We start from the raw sequence: 17,951 nt of genomic DNA, 5'->3' as shown, positions 1-17,951 counted from the left end.
CCCCTCTCACCTCCCTCCCCGTACCATCCCTCTGGGTCATCTCAGGGCACCAGCCCCAAGCATCCAGTATCATGCATCAAACCTGGACTGGCGATACATTTCATATATGGTTCTAACTGTTGCTTCCTGACCTGCATATAGGTTTCTCAAGAGGCAGGTCAGGTGGTCTGGTATTCCCATCTCTTTCAGAATTTTCCACAGTTTATTGTGATCCACACAGTCAAAGGCTTTGGCATAGTCAATAAAGCAGAAATAGATGTTTTTCTGAAACTCTCTTGCCTTTTCCATGATCCAGTGGTGGTTAGCAATTTGATCTCTGGTTCCTCTGCCTTTTTTTCTAAAACCAGCTTGAACATGTGGAAGTTCACGGTTCACATATTGCTGAAGCCTGGCTTGGAGAATTTTGAGCATTACTTTACTAGCGTGTGAGATGAGTGCAATTATGCAGTAGTTTGAGCATTCTTTGTCATTGCCTTTCTTTGGGACTGGAAGTCCCAATCACCAGGACTGTTCAGCATACACAAATCAATCAATTTGATGCACTTCATCAACAAAAGGAAAGATAAAAACCACATGATCATTCATTACATACCATGAAGCATCTGATAAAATTCAGCATCCATTTATGATAAAAGATCTCACCAAAGTGGGTATATAGGGAGCATATCAAAATATAATAAAAGCTGTTTACAGCAAACCCTCAGCCAACATAATACTCGGTGGTGAAAAACTGAGTCTTCCTGTTAAAATCTGGAAAAAGACAAGGATGACTACTCTCACCACTTGTTCCACATTGTATTGGAAGTCCTGGTCACAGTCATCAAGCAAACACAATGGAGTATTACTCAGCCATAAAAAAGAATACATTTCAATCAGTTCTAATGAGGTGGATGAAACTGGAGCCTATTATACAGAATGAAATAAGCCAGAAAGAAAAACACCAATACAGTATTCTAACGCATGTATATGGAATTTAGAAAAATGGTAACGATAACCGTATATGTGAGACAGAAAAAGAGACACAGATGTAAAGAACAGACTTTTGGACTTTGTGGGAGAGGGCGAGGGTGGGATGATTTGAGAGAATGGCATTGAAACATGTATATTATCATATGTGAAACAGATCACCAGTCCAGGTTCGATGCATGAGACAGGGTGCTCAGTGTTGGTGCACTGGGATGACCCTGAAGGATGGGATGGGGAGGGAGGAGGGAGGGGGGTTCAGGATGGGGAACAGATGTACACCCATGGCTGATTCACGTCAATGTATGGCAGAAACCACTACAGTATTGTAAAGTAATTAGCCTCCAACTAAAATTAAAAAAAAAAAGGAAAGTTATCCAAATTGGAAAGGAAGAGGTTAAACTGTCATTATATGCAGATGACATGACACTCTGTGTAGAAAACCCTTAAAGCTCCACACAAAAACCATTAGAACTGACAAATGAATTCAGCAAGGCAGCATATAAAACAAAACAGGAATCTATTGCATTTCTTTAGGTGGACAATGAAATATCATAAAGAGAAAGTAAAAAAACAATCCCTGTTAAAATTGCATAAAAAATATCATAGGAGAAAACCCGACCAAGTAGGTGAGAGACGTATATGCTGAGAACTATAAAACACTGATAAGGGAAATTGAAGATGATTCAAAGAAATGAAAAGATATCCCATGCTCCTCGGTTGGAAGAATTAATATTGTTAAAATGGCCACATCACCCAAAGCAATCTACAGACTTAATGTAATCCTTATCCAATGCATGACATTTTTCATGGGACTGAACATACGGAAGTCCTCTGCTTTCATTGTATTATTGTTGATTGTCCCTGTTAGTATTAGCTTAACATATAGGATTGGCCAAATATTAGTATGAGTTTTTCCATAAAATCTTATGGAATGAACTTTTTGGCCAACAAAATATTTAGGTGCTTCAGTGTTAGTTGCATATATATTTACAAATGCTACACCTCTTTGATGAATTGACCACTTTATTATTATTTAGTGACCTTCATCTCCTATTTCAGTTTTTGCCCTAAAGTCTACTTTGTCTGATATAAATATACTGCTATTCTGCCCTCTTTTTGTTTCCATTTTCATGAACATATTTTTTTCACCCCTTTACTCTTGAGTGTGGTGGTGGTTTAGTCACTAAATTGTGTCTGACTCCTGTGACCCCATGGACAATAGCCTGCCAGGCTCCTCTGTCCATGGGATTCTCCAGGCAAGAATACTGGAATGGGTTGCCATTTCCTTCTCCAGGGTATCTTCCCAACCCAAGGACTGAACCCAGGTCTCCTGCATTGCAGGCAGATTCTTTACCAACTGAGCTATGAGGGAAGCCCTACTCTTGAGTGTAGATGTTCCTAAAGCTGGTATTGTGTAACAGCATATAACTGAGTCTTCTTTTTTTTCTTCTTTAAATCCTTCCAGTAATTGTGCCTTTTGATTGGAGAATTCAATCCACTTATCCTTACAGCAATCATTGAAATATAAAGACTTACTATTGCCATTTGATTGTTTTCTGGCTGTTTTCTAGTTGATTTTTAAAAAAATTTTAATATTTATTTTAATTGGAGGCTAATTACTTTACAATATTGTATTGGTTTTGCCATACATCAACATGAATCCACCACGGGTGTACACGTGTTCCCAAACCTGAACCCCCCTCCCACCTCCCTCCCCATCCCATCCCTCTGGGTCATCCCAGTGCACCAGCCCCAAGCATCCTGTATCCCGCATCGAACCTGGACTGGCGATTCGTTTCTTATATGATATTATACATGTTTCAAGTGCCATTCTCCTAAGCATTCCTATACACTAATAATGAGAAAATAGAAAGAGAAATTAAGGAAACAATTCCATTTACCATTGCAATGAAACGAATAAAATACTTAGGAATATATCTACCTAAAGAAACTAAAGACCTATATATAGAAAACTATAAAACACTGGTGAAAGAAATCAAAGAGGACACTAATAGATGGAGAAATATACCATGTTCATGGATCAGAAGAATCAATAAAGTGAAAATGAGTATACTACCCAAAGCAATCTATAGAGTCAATGTAAAGAACTGTCTAGTTGATTTTTGATTCTTTTGCTAACTACATTTTTGAATTGGTAACTTTACGTGATGTTATGCTCTGATTTCCTTGCCTTTATTCTTTTTGAATCTACTGTAGGTTTTGCTTGTGGTTACCATGAAGCTTACGTGAAACAGCAACACAGGATGTTGATGGCAGCTTAATTCAGTTGCATACAAAAACTCTACCCTCTTACGTCTCCTTTGGTGTCTTTAATGTTGTAATATGCCTCTTTTTATATTGCATATTCTTTCACAAATTATAGTAGTTGTGGTTATTTTTGATACTCATGTCCTCTTTATACTAGAGTTAAGCGGTTACACACCATCTGTTACAGTATTAGATTTTCAGAAATTGGCTATACATTTACTTTATTCAGTGTGTTATATATTTTTCAAATATTTTCATGTTCTACCTAATTTTGTTTTATTTTAGCCAAACAAACTGACAGTATTTCTTGTAAGGTAGGTGGAATTGAATTTTTTTAGCTATTTGTCTGAGAAAATATTTTTCCTTTATTACTGAGTAAAAACTTTTCTGGATAGAGTATTCTGTGTTGGAAATTTTTTTTTGTTGTTCAATAATTTCAGAATATCAATGCACTTTCTACAGGCCTCTAAGATTTTGGCTGAGAAATCTTTTGATAATCTCATGGAGGTCCTTTGCAGGCTTCGAACTTCTTTCCTCTTGCTGCTTTTAGGATTCACTCTTGATTTTTACAATTTTATTATAATGTGTCTCGAGAAGGTAATTTTGGATTGGCATAATGAGTTTTGTCTGCCTCTTGCCCCGCGCACCTGTGGATGAGACTCTTCTCAAGTTCCTTGGCATATGGAGCTGGATCCCACATGTCCCACAGATGGACTCCTTCATGGGTAGATGCCAAATAGTTATTGTTAACTGAAGGGAGGAGACAAAAGGGAGGGTGTCTTAAGCCACCATGCTGCTGCTGTCACTCTATATTTTCCGGCATTTGAGGCAATTCAGTCCTTCTGTTTTAAGGCTCCTTTGGCCAGTTTTGCTTAATAGTTTTTGCTTACCAGGCACAGTACTTGGCACGGTATAGCTGCTTAATAAATATTTGTTACATAGATATTGTCTGTAACATAGCACCTCTCCTATTTTTTATGCTAAATATGCTTATATGGTTGACTCTTGAAACATGTGGATTTGAACTATGCAGGACCACTTATATGAGGATTATTTCCAATAAATATATTGAAAAAACTTTTGGAGATTTGTGACAGTTTGAAAAACTTTAGAGGAACCATGTAGCTTAGAAATACCTTGAAAATTATGAAAAAGTTAGGTATGTCATTAGTAAAATCCACATGAATAGATATGAATCTACTTTATCATTTGCTACAATTAAATATATACAAATCCATCACAAGCAGTGAAAATTTGTAAAAAATATGCACATTTAATATTAATATTACTTAAATATTGGAAGCTTTTATGTAATTGTTTGCTAGTCTTCTTCCTAGTGCTTTTTTTCAATATAGAGAATAATGATTAATTAGGGTTTGCATTCTCAAAGCGATTGCATTAAAATCTTTAAAACAATCTTAAAATATGTCATTATAATTTTCTCCTTAATTATTAGTTGGAATTTCTCATCTTGTTTCAGCTTTAGTTTTACTCAAGACTGCATTAATGACATTCGTGAATAGCACTGGTGTAGAGTACATTGATTTTGCAAAGTGCCATTATGGCATTGGTAAAACATTTTGTTGCAGGGTCAAAGCCGATTAATAAACTCATATGCAATCAAAGTCCAGTTTTAATAAACACCAATTCAGATTGTTTTCCCTCTTTAGTAGGGTATCTGAATGGCACTAGTATTGTGATCTGGCTCGGATACGCTATGCTGTGGAGGCTGTCCTGTGCGTTATAGGATGCTTCTTAGCATCTCTGGCCTCTGCCCACTGGATGCTGATAACACCTCCTCCCCTGCAGGCTGGCACAATGAAAAATGTGTCCAGATATTGCCAAATATACTCTTGAAGGCAAAAACTGCTCAGGTTGAGATCTGCTCTTCTGCACCCTCATCCACACCAAAGGCCAGTAGAAGTGCTATCTCAGTTCACTGACACCACCCATATTCCTTGGACTCATCCTTTGAACGGTGTCATTTCATGTAAAGTCACATGACTGAGTTCATGATAAGACCTGGATCTGACTGACCTCTAAACAGCATGGAGCCCCATAGCCTAAGTACCCTGTGAACCCTGGGTGAAATTAATTTACCTTTCCCTATTGATTTCTGAAGTTATGTTACCTGTGAGGAAGTCTGAGATGTTCGTATCCAGGTCCTGCTTCCCATGAGGTAGGTGCCTGATTAGGAAGGGGCCAGGCATGGGTCTCTGGGGACCAATCTTCTCTCACTTGATCACCATGCTTTCCTCCCTGGTATCTCTCAGCTACGTGAACTCAGGCTGAGTCACCAGAATTCTTATATCTCTAGGGAACAGAAGGGAGGCAAGTCTAGTGTGCTCTTGTTTTATTTATTTATTTATTTTTAAAATATAAATTTGTTTATTTTAATTGGAGGTTAATACTTTACAATATTGTATTGGTTTTGCCATACATCACCTTCTGGCTTAGTCTCAACATTCCCAAGCCTGAGGCTGCAGAGGAGCGGATTCTCTATCTGGCTAATCCCGAGATGTATGAGCTCTGTTTGGCCACTTGGCCTTAGTGGTTTTAGACTGAATAACTGGGAAACTGCATACTCTAGGGGATGTTCTTGGGGTATTATTTGCCTCTCTGTGGTCAGAACAGAAAAAAGAATTGTGGTGAGACAATAAAGCTACAGAAACACTGGGGTGAGTTTTATTTTGTGAGCATGTGATGGTTGCCATTTCACTTTGAAAGCAAAGGGAATATTGTAAGACATCCATGGCATTTTACAAAGTGCTCCACATTGATCTGGTCTCTGCCTGAGGCAAGCACTGTGCTAGACACGGGACACAGGGATGGAGAATATTTGGTGTTAATCCTTTATTCTTTCAACATTTAATGAACATTTACAATGTACCAAATACTGTGCTCAGAAGCTAGGAAAGACCTATATTTGCTGCTCATTCTATGCATATTCACTGAGTACTATATTGTGGTGGATACTCAGTTGGCACCAGAGATGGAGTGTTGAGCAGCTTATAATCTCTGCCCCAGTAAATTCACAATTTAGTGGAGCAGGTGATCACAGAACACAATTATAAGTCAGTGTGTAAAATGCTGTGATTTCAAAATGTCTTGAGAGAGGAGGGATCACCGACTGTAAGGGTCTATAGATTGGGAAATGGATTTCCTATCTCTGAGAAGCTTCCAAGGCAGCACAGTGTACGAATACTTAACTTCTCCTGGGATGGGCTAGGAGGGAGATATATGGCATCTGATTGTGAGGTAGGTCTTATCTCCATGGAACAGTGTGGATTTGAGTCTCTGAGAGGGTAAATAACTTTCTAGATTAGTTACCACCTGTAGTAATCAGAATGTGAACCTAGGAGTCCAGCAGTGGTTTCTTCTAAGAGTGATTTGGTAAAATTCTCAAAAGATCTGAGGGTTTAGTGACGGTCTCTGCCCTCTCTTGGTCTCTGCAATCATAAACTCTATTGGTGATTTCCTTATAGTGGTGACTCGTGATAGTCTGTAATCACCTGTTGCCAATGTTCAAGGAAGGATGCTTTGTGGTGTGAGTGGATGTCACGTGACTCCTGGTCTCAGGTGCCCTGGAGTCCACTTGCAGGAGGGACCATGTTGATACACTTTGGTCTCAGTCACCTTGACCAAATCCAGAATGGGTGAAGATGGTCTGCTAACCAGTCAATGCACAGTCGTGGTGATGTTTTGAGGTGTTGGAAGGCCTGCCTTCTTATAAGGATGTGTCTTAGTCGGCATTTTGGGTGGAGAGGTGGTTTGTACCTCTCTTGCCACTGAGGGACAGGAGACTGAAAGAAGTGAAGGTCCTGTAAAGAGAAGAATTGTGAATAGATTTAACTGGAGCTTTTGAAAGGAACCCCTGGTGACCTAATATAGAAGCAGATAGTTAGGTGGAGAAGCAGAAATAAGAGAGCGTGCTGAATGTCCAGGGAAATTTCTTCAGAAGACCCTGAAGGGTATATGGGAAGGTGAGACTCCTATTCTGAAACCCAGAAAGGGAGAGGAGCAAAAGGCAGTAGGATGAAGGAAATCTGCAGGCAAAAGACAGAAGCATTCAGTGGCAATAGAGACAGTTATTGTGGACACAGCAACGCTATACCTGCCGCCCTACATCACCCAGTGAGGCAATCGGTCTCCTAGTAGACTTCTCCTAGTTCAACCTCTAGTCCACTAGTCCAGTTTCTGCAGCCAAGTGATCCTGCCTTTGGGTCCACTAACATTTTTGATGATTCCTCATTGTCTGTTGCACAAACCCCAAAATCCATAACAGTCCTTTGTGAATTGGTACTAGATACTGTCTCCAACTTTATGGTTGCTATTCTTCACTTTACTCCAGCCTCGCTCAAATTTTTTATAGTTTGCACTTCTCCACGGCTTCCTTGGAGTGTTCTTCCCTTCTTTTCTAAATAACCAACTCCTACTTGTTGTTCAGAATCCAGCTTACAGGCTTCTCACACTTAAAACAGATTGTTATGTAAATTTCCCACTTAATGTAGGAGTCTTGTTTTGTATCATTTCAGATCACCCTTCCAAATTACTGCCTCCTGGTGGCTACCTCATGGCTCACGTGCACAATGTGACAGAATTCATTTTCCTGGGACTTTCTTCCAATCCAGAGGTGCAGAAAGCCTGCTTTGTGATATTTCTGCTCCTGTACACAGCCATTGTGCTGGGGAATTTCCTCATTGTCCTCACTGTCATGAGCAGCAGAAGCCTTGGCTCCCCCATGTACTTCTTCCTGGGCTACCTGTCCTTTGTGGAGATCTGCTACGCCTCAACGACAGCCCCCAGACTCATCTCAGATCTGCTGGCTGAGAGGAAAGCCATCCCTCTGTGGGGCTGCATGACACAGTTTTTCTTTATCCACTTGTTTGGTGGCACTGAGGCTTTCCTTCTCACTGTGATGGCCTATGACCGCTATGTGGCCATCTGCAAGCCCCTCAGCTACACCACCATCATGAGCCGGCAGGCCTGTGCCGTCCTGGTGGGCGCAGCATGGGTCGGGGGCTTTGTGCATTCCTTGGTTGATCGCCTTCTTGTCTTCCGCTTGCCCTTCTGTGGCCCCAGGGTGATCGACCACTATTTCTGTGACTTGCTTCCCCTGCTCAAACTTGCCTGCTCTGACACCGTCCTCATTGGCCTTCTGATCGTTGCCAATGGGGGGACCCTGTCTGTGATCAGCTTCGTGGTCCTCTTAGCCTCCTATGTGGTCATCTTGCTCCATCTGAGGACTCAGAGCTCCGCGGGGCGGCGCAAGGCCCTGTCCACCTGTGGGGCCCACGTCACTGTGGTCACCTTGTTCTTTGGGCCCTGCATCTTCATCTATCTGAGACCCTCTACCACCCTGTCTGTGGACAAGACGGTGGCCGTGTTCTACACGGTGATCACCCCACTGCTCAACCCTGTCATCTACTCCCTGAGAAATGCTGAAGTGAAGAAGGCCGTGAGGAGGCTGTGGATCAGAGCAGTGAACGCAGAAGAGAGGTAGAGGCTGAGCCTTGGTGTCTTGGTATTAACATCCATCACCACAAATAGTTACATATATTTTATATATATATGTCTTTCACCTTGTGAGAATCCATTTCCCCCGCCCCCACCCCAGTCCAGCTGTCTTGCTTGTGGGTCTTAGTTTCCTGAGCTGGAATGGAGACTGCATCCTCATCACTGAAACCATGTAGTCCTAACCGTGAGACTGTCAGGGAATTCCTCTTCGTTTTTAAAAATCCATCCAGCAACTCTGTGCCTTTTGATTGGAGAATTCAATCTATTTATCCTTATGGTAATCATTGAAATGTAAAGCCTTACTGTTTCCATTTGATGAAATACTTTCTGGCTGGTTTGTAGTTAATTTTTAATACTCTGTTACCTACATTTGTGAACTGGTGACGTTGCAGGGCGTTATCCTCTTATTTCCTTCTCTTTCTTTCTTGTGAATCTCCTGTAGATTTGCCGTGTGGTTATCATGCGGCTTACATAAAAGATAACAAAGCAGTCTAGCTTATGTTGTTAGCAACTTAATTCAATTACATACAAACACTTGACCCTCTTATACCCCCTAAATGTCTTCAGTATTACAACACGCATCTTTTTATATTGTGTATTCTTTCATAAATTATAGTAGCTATGATTACTTTGCTACTCATGTCTTTTAACTTTTATACTATAGTTATTTGGTTAACACATCGATTACAGTATTAGATTTTCAGAATATGACTATACATCTGCTTATTTTATGTGTTGGATATTTTCCATGTGTTTTCATGTTACTAGTCACTGTTTTTTTTTTTACCATAAGGAATTTTCAGCACTTCTTGTAAGGTATGTCTAGTGATATTGAATTATCCTAGGTGTTTGTCTGTGAAAGCTTTTTTCTTCTTTGTTTCTGAATGATAACTTTTCTGGATAGAGTATTCTGGGTTGGCATGTTTTTTCTTTCAATAATTTCAGAATATCTTTTCATTCTGTTCAGGCCTGCAAGATTTCTGCTATGAAATCTGCTGATAATATAATGGAGGTTTCTTTGCAAGCTTCAAACTTCTCTCCTCTCTCTGCTTTGAAGATTCTCTCTTTGTGTTTGATTTTTACAGTTTTGTTATAATATGTGTTGAGAAGGTCATTTTGGATTGATATAATGAATAATTTATTACTTTCATCACTTGAATGCCCAAATCTCTCTCCAGGTTTGGAGAGTCTTCTGTAATTTCTTCAAACAAGCTGTCTGACCCCTTCTCTTTTTCTTTGGAATGACAATGATATTGATTTTTGTTTTGATGGTTTCCTATAGGTAACATTTCTTCACCTTTTAATTTTTTTCTATTCAGCATTGGATATTCCAATGTTTCTGTTCTGTATCTGGGCCTCCCTGGTGGCTCAGATGGTAAATAATTCACCTGCAATGAGGGACGCATGGGTTTGAACCCTGGATTGGGAAGGTCCCCTGGAGGAGGGAATGGCAGCCCACTCCAGTGTTCTTGCCTGGAGAATCCCCACGAACAGAGGAGCCTGGCTATGGGATCACAAAGAGTCAGATATGACTGCGCGAATAAACACACTCTGTATCTGCTGATTTTTTTTCTGGGTCTACTCTGTTGTTGATGCACTCTATTGCATTTTCTATCTGTTGAATTCTTCAGAAATTCAGCTGCAGAATTTATGTTTGGTTCTTTTGTATGATCACTAATCTTTGTTAATTGTCTCATTTTGATCATGTATTGTTTGCCTGATTTCATTGGATTGTCTTGCTAGGATTTCTTGAAACTCAGTGAATTTCCTTAAAGGAGGTTTTGAATTATCTAGCAGGTAAACTGTAGATCTCCATGTCTTTGGGTTTGGTTACAGGAAGATTACCGCAATCTTTTGGTGTTGTCTTGTTTCCTTGGTATTTTATGTTCCTGGGAATTTTGCATTGCTGTTCTTGCATTTGATTTAACTGTCACTTGCTCTGTTATTTACCAACTGCTTTAGGATAAAATATCTTTCATCCGTCTTGCTATTGATTCTAAGATGTTATAGATTCTAAGGCTTTGTCATACCTTGTATAGATGTACCTGCTCTAAACCTCTTGCTTCCTTTGTGGCATAATTCTTAAGATTATTTGTATTCTTTTGAGCCTACAGTGCATCAATGGAACTGTCTCTCTCCTTTTCCCCTGAATACAGTGTACAGTCCGGGTTTATGCCCGCACACCTGGGGCTGTTTCTACATCTCTGCCTATCTGTTAGAACCTGCTCTTGCTGTTGCCCTTGGGAGTATGCACTGGGAGTTGGCTGCAGAAGAGGGGAAGATGGGAGCTTGCATGCAGTGTGTTGGGGATGCCAGTGGTTTAGCTGGGTGTTCCTGGGTGAGATTTGCTCCATGACTTGTGAACAATCTTCCTGATGGAATCTAGAATTCAATCAGTATGAACTTGTTGTTCAGTCACTATGCTGTATCCAACTCTTTGCGACCCCATGGACTGTAGCACACCTGACTTCCCTGTCCTTTATTATCTCCCAGAGTTCACTCAAATTCATGTCCATTGAGTTGGTCATGCCATCCAACCATCTCATCCTCTGTCACCCCCTTCTTTTGTCTTCAGTCTTTCCCAACATCCGGGTCTTTTCAAATGAGTCAGTTCTTTGCATCACGTGGCCAAAGTATTGGCGCTTCAGCTTCTCCAATGAATACTCAGGACTGATTTCCTTTAGGATTGACTTGTTTGATCTCCTTACGGTCCAAGGGACACTCAAGAGTCTTCTCCAACACCACAATTCAAAAGCATCAATTCTTCAGTGCTCAGCCTTCTTTCTGGTCCAACTATCACATCTGTATATAACTACTAGAAAAAAACCATACCTTTGACTATATGCACCTTTGCCAGCAAAGTGATGTTTTGCTTTTTAACATGCTGTCTAGGAATGTCATAGCTTTGCTCCCAAGGTGTAAGCATCTTTTAATTTCATGGCTGCAGTCACCATCTGCTGTGAATTTGAAGCTCAAGAAAATTAATTCTGTCACTGTTTCCATTGTTTCCCCATCTATTTGCCAAGAAGTAATGGGACCAGATGCCATGATCTTCGTTTTTTGAATATTGAGTTTTAAACCAGCTTTTTCTCTCTCCTCTTTCACCTTCATCAAGAGGCTCTTTAGTTTTTCTTCACTTTCTGCCATTATAGTGGCATTGTTTGCATATCTGAGGTTGTTGGTATTCTCCCGGCTATCTTGATTCCAGCTTGTGATTCATTAAGCTTGGCAGTTTGCATGATGTACTCTGCATATAAATTAAATAAGCAGGGTGAACCTAAGTCTGTTTGATAAATTAAAGAATCCAAAATTCCTCACCACCCATCTGCTTCCTCCTTCCCTCCCTATTTGTGCTAATCATGAAACCCCCAATACAATTCTCTGGAAGCTGGGAGGGTGAAACGAGCCTTCTCAGCAGCATCCTGCAGAGCTGGTGAAGTCATATGTTCACACACCAGCTCTCCTTTTCTCCCGTGGGAAAATCACAGGGAACGAAGTCAGCCCTAAGTTGTGCCCCTTTGGGGGAGGAGTGATGCCGGCAAAGTCAAGATGTTAATTCTTCACACCCTAGTGCATCCAAAGGTATAGGTATGTGTGTGTGCGTGTGTGTGTGTGTGTGGGTGTTATACATGAATTTTGCTTCAATGGAGTGTGAAAGTTCCATTGAAAAGTCTCACCTCCACAAAGATTCTCTCATATATAGGTGAAATCCCCCAGTTAGTGTTCCCAATGGCCCTCCCATGACAGGGCCAAGAGGGGCCAGAACTCATTCACAGTCTCCTGTAGGCCCCACAGCTTGTCCTGACATCTGCCTGCCTCTTGACCCATACACCTGTGGGTGAGGTTCTTGGTGAGCTCCTTGGCATATGGAGCTGGATTCCACATCTCCCATAGAGGCACTTTTGCTCATGGGTAGATACCAAGTGTTTCCTGTTAAAGTAAGGGACGGGGCGGAACTGAGCGCATCTTATGCCAGCGTGATGCTGCCGTTGCTCTCCATTTTCAGGCATTTGAGGCAATTATATTCTTCCTTATTGAAGCTTCTTTGGCCTTTTTTGCTTAATAGTTTTTGTTTGCCAGGTACAGTACCTGGTATGATGTAGCTGCTCAATAAGTACTTGTTAAATAGATGTTGTCTGTAATATAGCACCTCTATTATTCTTTATGCTAAATATGCTTACATGATTGATCCTTGAACAATACGAATTTGGACTGTGCAGGGTCACTTATCTGAGGATACTTTCCAATAAATATGTTGAAAAATTTCTCGAGGTTTGTGAAAATTTGAAAGAGCTGATAGATGAACCATGGAGCACAGAAATATCTAAAAAATGAAGAAAAAGCTTGATAAGTCATGAAAAAAAATGTAGATATTAGTCTACTTTACTATTTACTGCAAATAATACATACAAATCCATTATAAACTGCTAAATTTGTCAAAACTCATGCATACTTAATATTAAATATTGGAAACTTTTATATAATTATTTGCTCATCTTTTTCCTAGCATTTTTTTTTTTTTTTTGTGAAGTGAAGTGGAAGTCACTCAGTTGTGTCCGACTCTCTGCAACCTCATGGACTGTCCTCTGTCCATGGGATTCTCCAGGCGAGAATACTGGAGTGGATTGCCATTTCCTCCTCCAAATGTTTTTTTAATTGGAGGATAATTGCTTTACAGTTTTGCATTGGTTTCTGCCATAGAATAATGCAAATCAGCCATAAGTGTATAGGTATATATCCCCTTCCTCTTAAGCTTCCCTCCCACCCCCCACCCCCATCACATTCCTTTAGGTCATCACAGAGCATCACTGGGCTGAACGACCATACCATATAGCAACTTTCCACTAGCTATTTTACACACTCTTTTGCAGCATAAAGGGTAATGGTTAATTCACGGTTTTCACTCTCAAAAGCAATTGCGTTAAAGTCTTTAAAATGATGTTAAAATGTATAATGATTTTCTCCTTAATCATTAGTTAAAACTTGGCATCTTGTTAGAACTTTAATCAGCATTGAATTAATGACATCCTGAGGAGCACTGGTATAGAGCACACTGATCTTACAAAGTGCCATTATGGCACTGGTGAAAGCTTTCACTACAAAAATTTTAGTACATATTCAGGTGTGGTCAAGACAGATTAATATAATCACATGTAACCAAACTCCACCTTGAATAAATACTGCTTTGGACAAATTTTGTTTCCTCTTGAGCAGGGTATCTCAATAGCAGTAGTATTGTTGCTCTGGACTCAGATACCCTTTGCTGTGGGGGGCTGTCCCATGCATTGTAAGATACTTCTCAGAATCTCTGGCCTCTTCTCATGAGTTGCCAGCAGCATGTCCTCTCCACCCAGACTGGGATGATAAAAAATGTCTCCAGATATTGGGGGACAAAAACTACCCATGATTCAGAACCACTATACCTTATCCTCATCAATGGCCAGGAAGTGCTATTTCAGTATTCTGACACTTGTGACCCATATTCCTGGGATCCATCCTTGAAATGGTATCATTTCATGTAAAGTCACGTGATTGAGTTCACGATAAGCAAGAGGTGTGTCTAATTGACTTCTGAACAGCATAGAGGTCCATAGCCTAAGGGCCCTGTGAACACTGGCTGAAATTAATTTAACATTTCCTATTGATTTCTGAAGTTATGTTACCTACAAGGAAGTTTGAGATGTTCATATCCAGGTCCTGCTTCCCATGAGGTAGGTGCCTGATTAGGAAGGGGCCAGGCATGGGTCTCTGGGGACCACTCTCCTCTCTCTTGATCATCCTGCCTTCCCCCTGGTATCTCTCAGCAGAGTGAACTCAGGCTGAGCTTATAGACTTCTTATTTATGGAACATAGAGAAGCAAGTCTACTCTGCTCTTGTTTTTAATCGGGTGGAGTAGACACACTGGCTTAGTCTCAACATTTGCAAGCCTAAGGCTGGAAGGGGATCATATTTTCCATGTGGCAACTCCTGAGCTGTATGAGCTCTGGTTGAGAGCTTGGTCTTAATGCTTTCAGACTGAGTAACTGGGAAACGTGCATGCTCTGTGGGATAGTTTCAGGGCATCATCTGCCTTCTGTGGTTGTAACAGAAAAAAGAATTGTGGTGAGACAAGAGAGCCACAGACACATTGGGATGAGTTTTATTTTGTGAGCACGTGTTGATTACAATTCCACTTTGAAAGCAAAGTGAATTGCCCATGGCATTTTACAAAGTGCTCTCACATTGCTCTGGTCTTTGCCAGAAGCAAGCGCTGTGCCAAGTATTAGAATTCAGGGATGAAGAATATGCGGTCTTCGTCCCTGGGGACCTTTATTCTTTCAACATTTTCTGAACACTTACAATGTTGCCAAATACTGTGCTATGACGGTAGTTAGTCTGTGTTAGTCTGTCTCAGTCGTGTTTGACTCTTTGTCGCCCCATGTACTATAGCCCACCAGGCTCCTCTGTCCATGGAATTTCCAGGCAAGAATAGTGGAGTGGGTTGGCATTCTCTTCTTCAAGGGATATTCCTGACCCAGGGATTGAACTCCAGTCTCTTGCACTGTAGGTGGTTTCTTTACCATCTGAGCCACCAGATCTGTAGCCACTCTCCATTCTATGTACACCGCTGAGTGCTATATTATGGAGGCTATTCAGTTAGCACTGGAGATGAGTGTTGAGCAGGACATAATCTCTGCCAATTCATAACTTGGTGGGGCAGATGGTCACATAACACAATTATAAATCAGTGTGTAAAGTGCTATGATTCCAAAACATCCTGAGAGTAGAAGGCCACTGACTGTAAGGCCTGTGCATTCAGAAGATGGACTTCTATCTTTGAGAAGCATCCATGGCAGCACAGTGAATGAGTACTTAACTTCTCCTGAGATGGAGATGTATGACATCCACCTGTGAGGTAGGGTTTGACTCCATACAATTTGGATCTTGAGTCTCTGAGGTGAAATAACTTTCCAGATAAGTTACCACCTAAGGGTATTGGTATGTATACCTAGGAGTCCAAGCAGTGCTTTCTTCCATGAGTGATTTGGTAAAATTCCCAAGCTGATCTGAGAGGTTAGTTCTGGCCTCTGCAATCGTAAACTCTGTTCTTGGTGGTGACTCATGATAGTCCTCGATCATCTTGGCCTGTCTGCAATGCTAAAGGAAGGAAGCTTTGTGGCGTGAGTTGTTATCATATGACTCCTAGTGTCCAGCACCCTGGAGCTTAACCATACAAGGGCCTATGTTGATACACACTGATCTCAGGCCTATGTTGATACACACTGATCTCAGTCAGCTTGGATGAATCCAGTATGGATGAAAAGAGTCTGCTAATCAGTCAGTGCACAGTCTTGGTGATGCTTTAGGTATTGTAAGGTTGGACTTCAGAGGAGGATTTGTCATAGCATGAGTTTGGATTCTGGGTGGAGAAGTCGTTTGCGCTTCTGTTGCCACTGGGGGATATACAACTGAAAAAGTCAAGGTACCTGTGTAGAGAATTGTGGATGTATTGAACTGGAGCTTTTGTAAGGAACTAGGTCACCTAATGTCCAAGTGTAGAAGCAGATAATTAGGAGGAGAAGCAAAAATAAGGAGTCCTGAGTGTCTAGTGAAATTTCTTCAGAAGACTCTGAAGGGTATATGGGGAGGTGAGAATCCTATTTTGTAAGCCACAAAGAGAAAAGCAGCAAAGGGCAGTGAGATAAAGGAAATTTGTAGGTAAAAGCCAAAACATTCAAAATCAATACAGAGATGATTATCATGAAGATAGCAACACTATCCTTTCTGCCCCTATATCACCTAATGGGGCAACAAATTTTCTAATAGGTTTCTCCTCGTCCAAAGTCTGGGATCCTCTGGTGGCTCAGTTCAGCTCAGTTCATCACTCATTTGTGTCCGACTCTTTGCGACCCCAAGGACTGCAGCACGCCAGGGCTCCCTGTCCATCACCAACTCCCGGAGTTCACTCAAACTCATGTCCATCGAGTAGGTGATGCCATCCAACCATCTCATCCTCTGTCCCCTCTCCTCCTGCCTTCAGTCTTTCCCAGAATCAGGGTCTTTTCCAGTGAGTCAGTTCTTCACATCAGGTGGCCAAAGTAAGTTTCAGCTTAAGCATCAGTCCTTCCAATGAATATTCAGGACTGATTTCCTTTAGGATGGACTGGTTGGATATCCTTGCTAACCAAGGGACTCTCAAGAGTCTTCTCCAACACCACAGTTCAAAAGCATCAATTTTTTGGTGCTCAGCTTTCTTTAAAATCTGACTCTCACAATCAGTACATGATGACTGGAAAAGCTGTAGCTTTGACTAGACAGATCTTTGTTGGCAAAGTAATGTCTCTGCTTTTGAATATGCTATCTAGGTTGGTCATAACTTTTCTTCCAAAGAGTAAGCGTCTTTTAATTTCATGGCTGCAGTCACCATCTGCAGTGATTCTGGAGCCCAAAATAATAGAGTCTGACACTGTTTCCACTGTTTCCCCATCTAGTTCCCATGAAGTGATGGGACTGGATGCCATGATCTTTGTTTTCTGAATGTTGAGCTTTAGGCCAACTTTTTCACTCTCCTCTTTCACTTTCATCAAGAGGCTTTTTAGCTCCTCTTCACTTTCTGCCATAAGGGTGGTGTCATCTGCATATCTGAGGTTATTGATATTTCTTCCGGCAGTCCTGATTCCAGCTTGTGTTTCTTCCAGTCCAGCATTTCTCATGATATACTCTGCATATAAGTGAAATAAGCAGGGTGACAATATACAGCCTTGATGTACTCCTTTTCCTATTTGGAACCAGTCTGTTATTCCATGTCCAGTTCTAACTGTTGCTTCCTGACCTGCATACAGATTTCTCAAGAGGCAGGTCAGGTGGTCTGGTATTCCCATCTCTTTCAGAATTTTCCACAGTTTATTGTGATTCACACAGTCAAAGTCTTTGGCATAGTCAATAAAGCAGAAATAGATGTTTTTCTGGAATTCTCTTGCTTTTTCCATGATCCAGTGGATGTTGGCAATTTGATCTCTGGTTCCTCTGCTTTTTCTAAAACCAGCTTGAACGTCAGGGAGTTCACGGTTCATGTATTGCTGAAGCCTGGCTTGGAGAATTTTGAGCATTACCTTACTAGCATGTGAGATGAGTGCAATTGTGCAGTAGTTTGAGCATTCTTTGGCATTGCCTTTCTTTGGGATTGGAATGAAAATTGACCTTTTCCTGTCCTGTGGCC

General features: G+C 41.0%; 1 protein-coding gene across 1 annotated transcript; it reads left to right on the top strand.

Annotated features, from left to right (window-relative positions):
* Positions 7,808-8,737, top strand: LOC102175879 (olfactory receptor 4X2-like). The gene has a single exon (XM_005690180.2). It carries the CDS (start codon positions 7,808-7,810, stop codon positions 8,735-8,737), a length of 930 nt encoding a protein of 309 aa, XP_005690237.2.

The sequence above is a fragment of the Capra hircus genome, chromosome 15 (genome assembly GCF_001704415.2).
Source record: "Capra hircus breed San Clemente chromosome 15, ASM170441v1, whole genome shotgun sequence".
Taxonomy (NCBI): domain Eukaryota; kingdom Metazoa; phylum Chordata; class Mammalia; order Artiodactyla; family Bovidae; genus Capra; species Capra hircus.
Note: the sequence above shows the minus strand (reverse complement) of the source record. Positions and strands in the feature narration are given on the sequence as shown.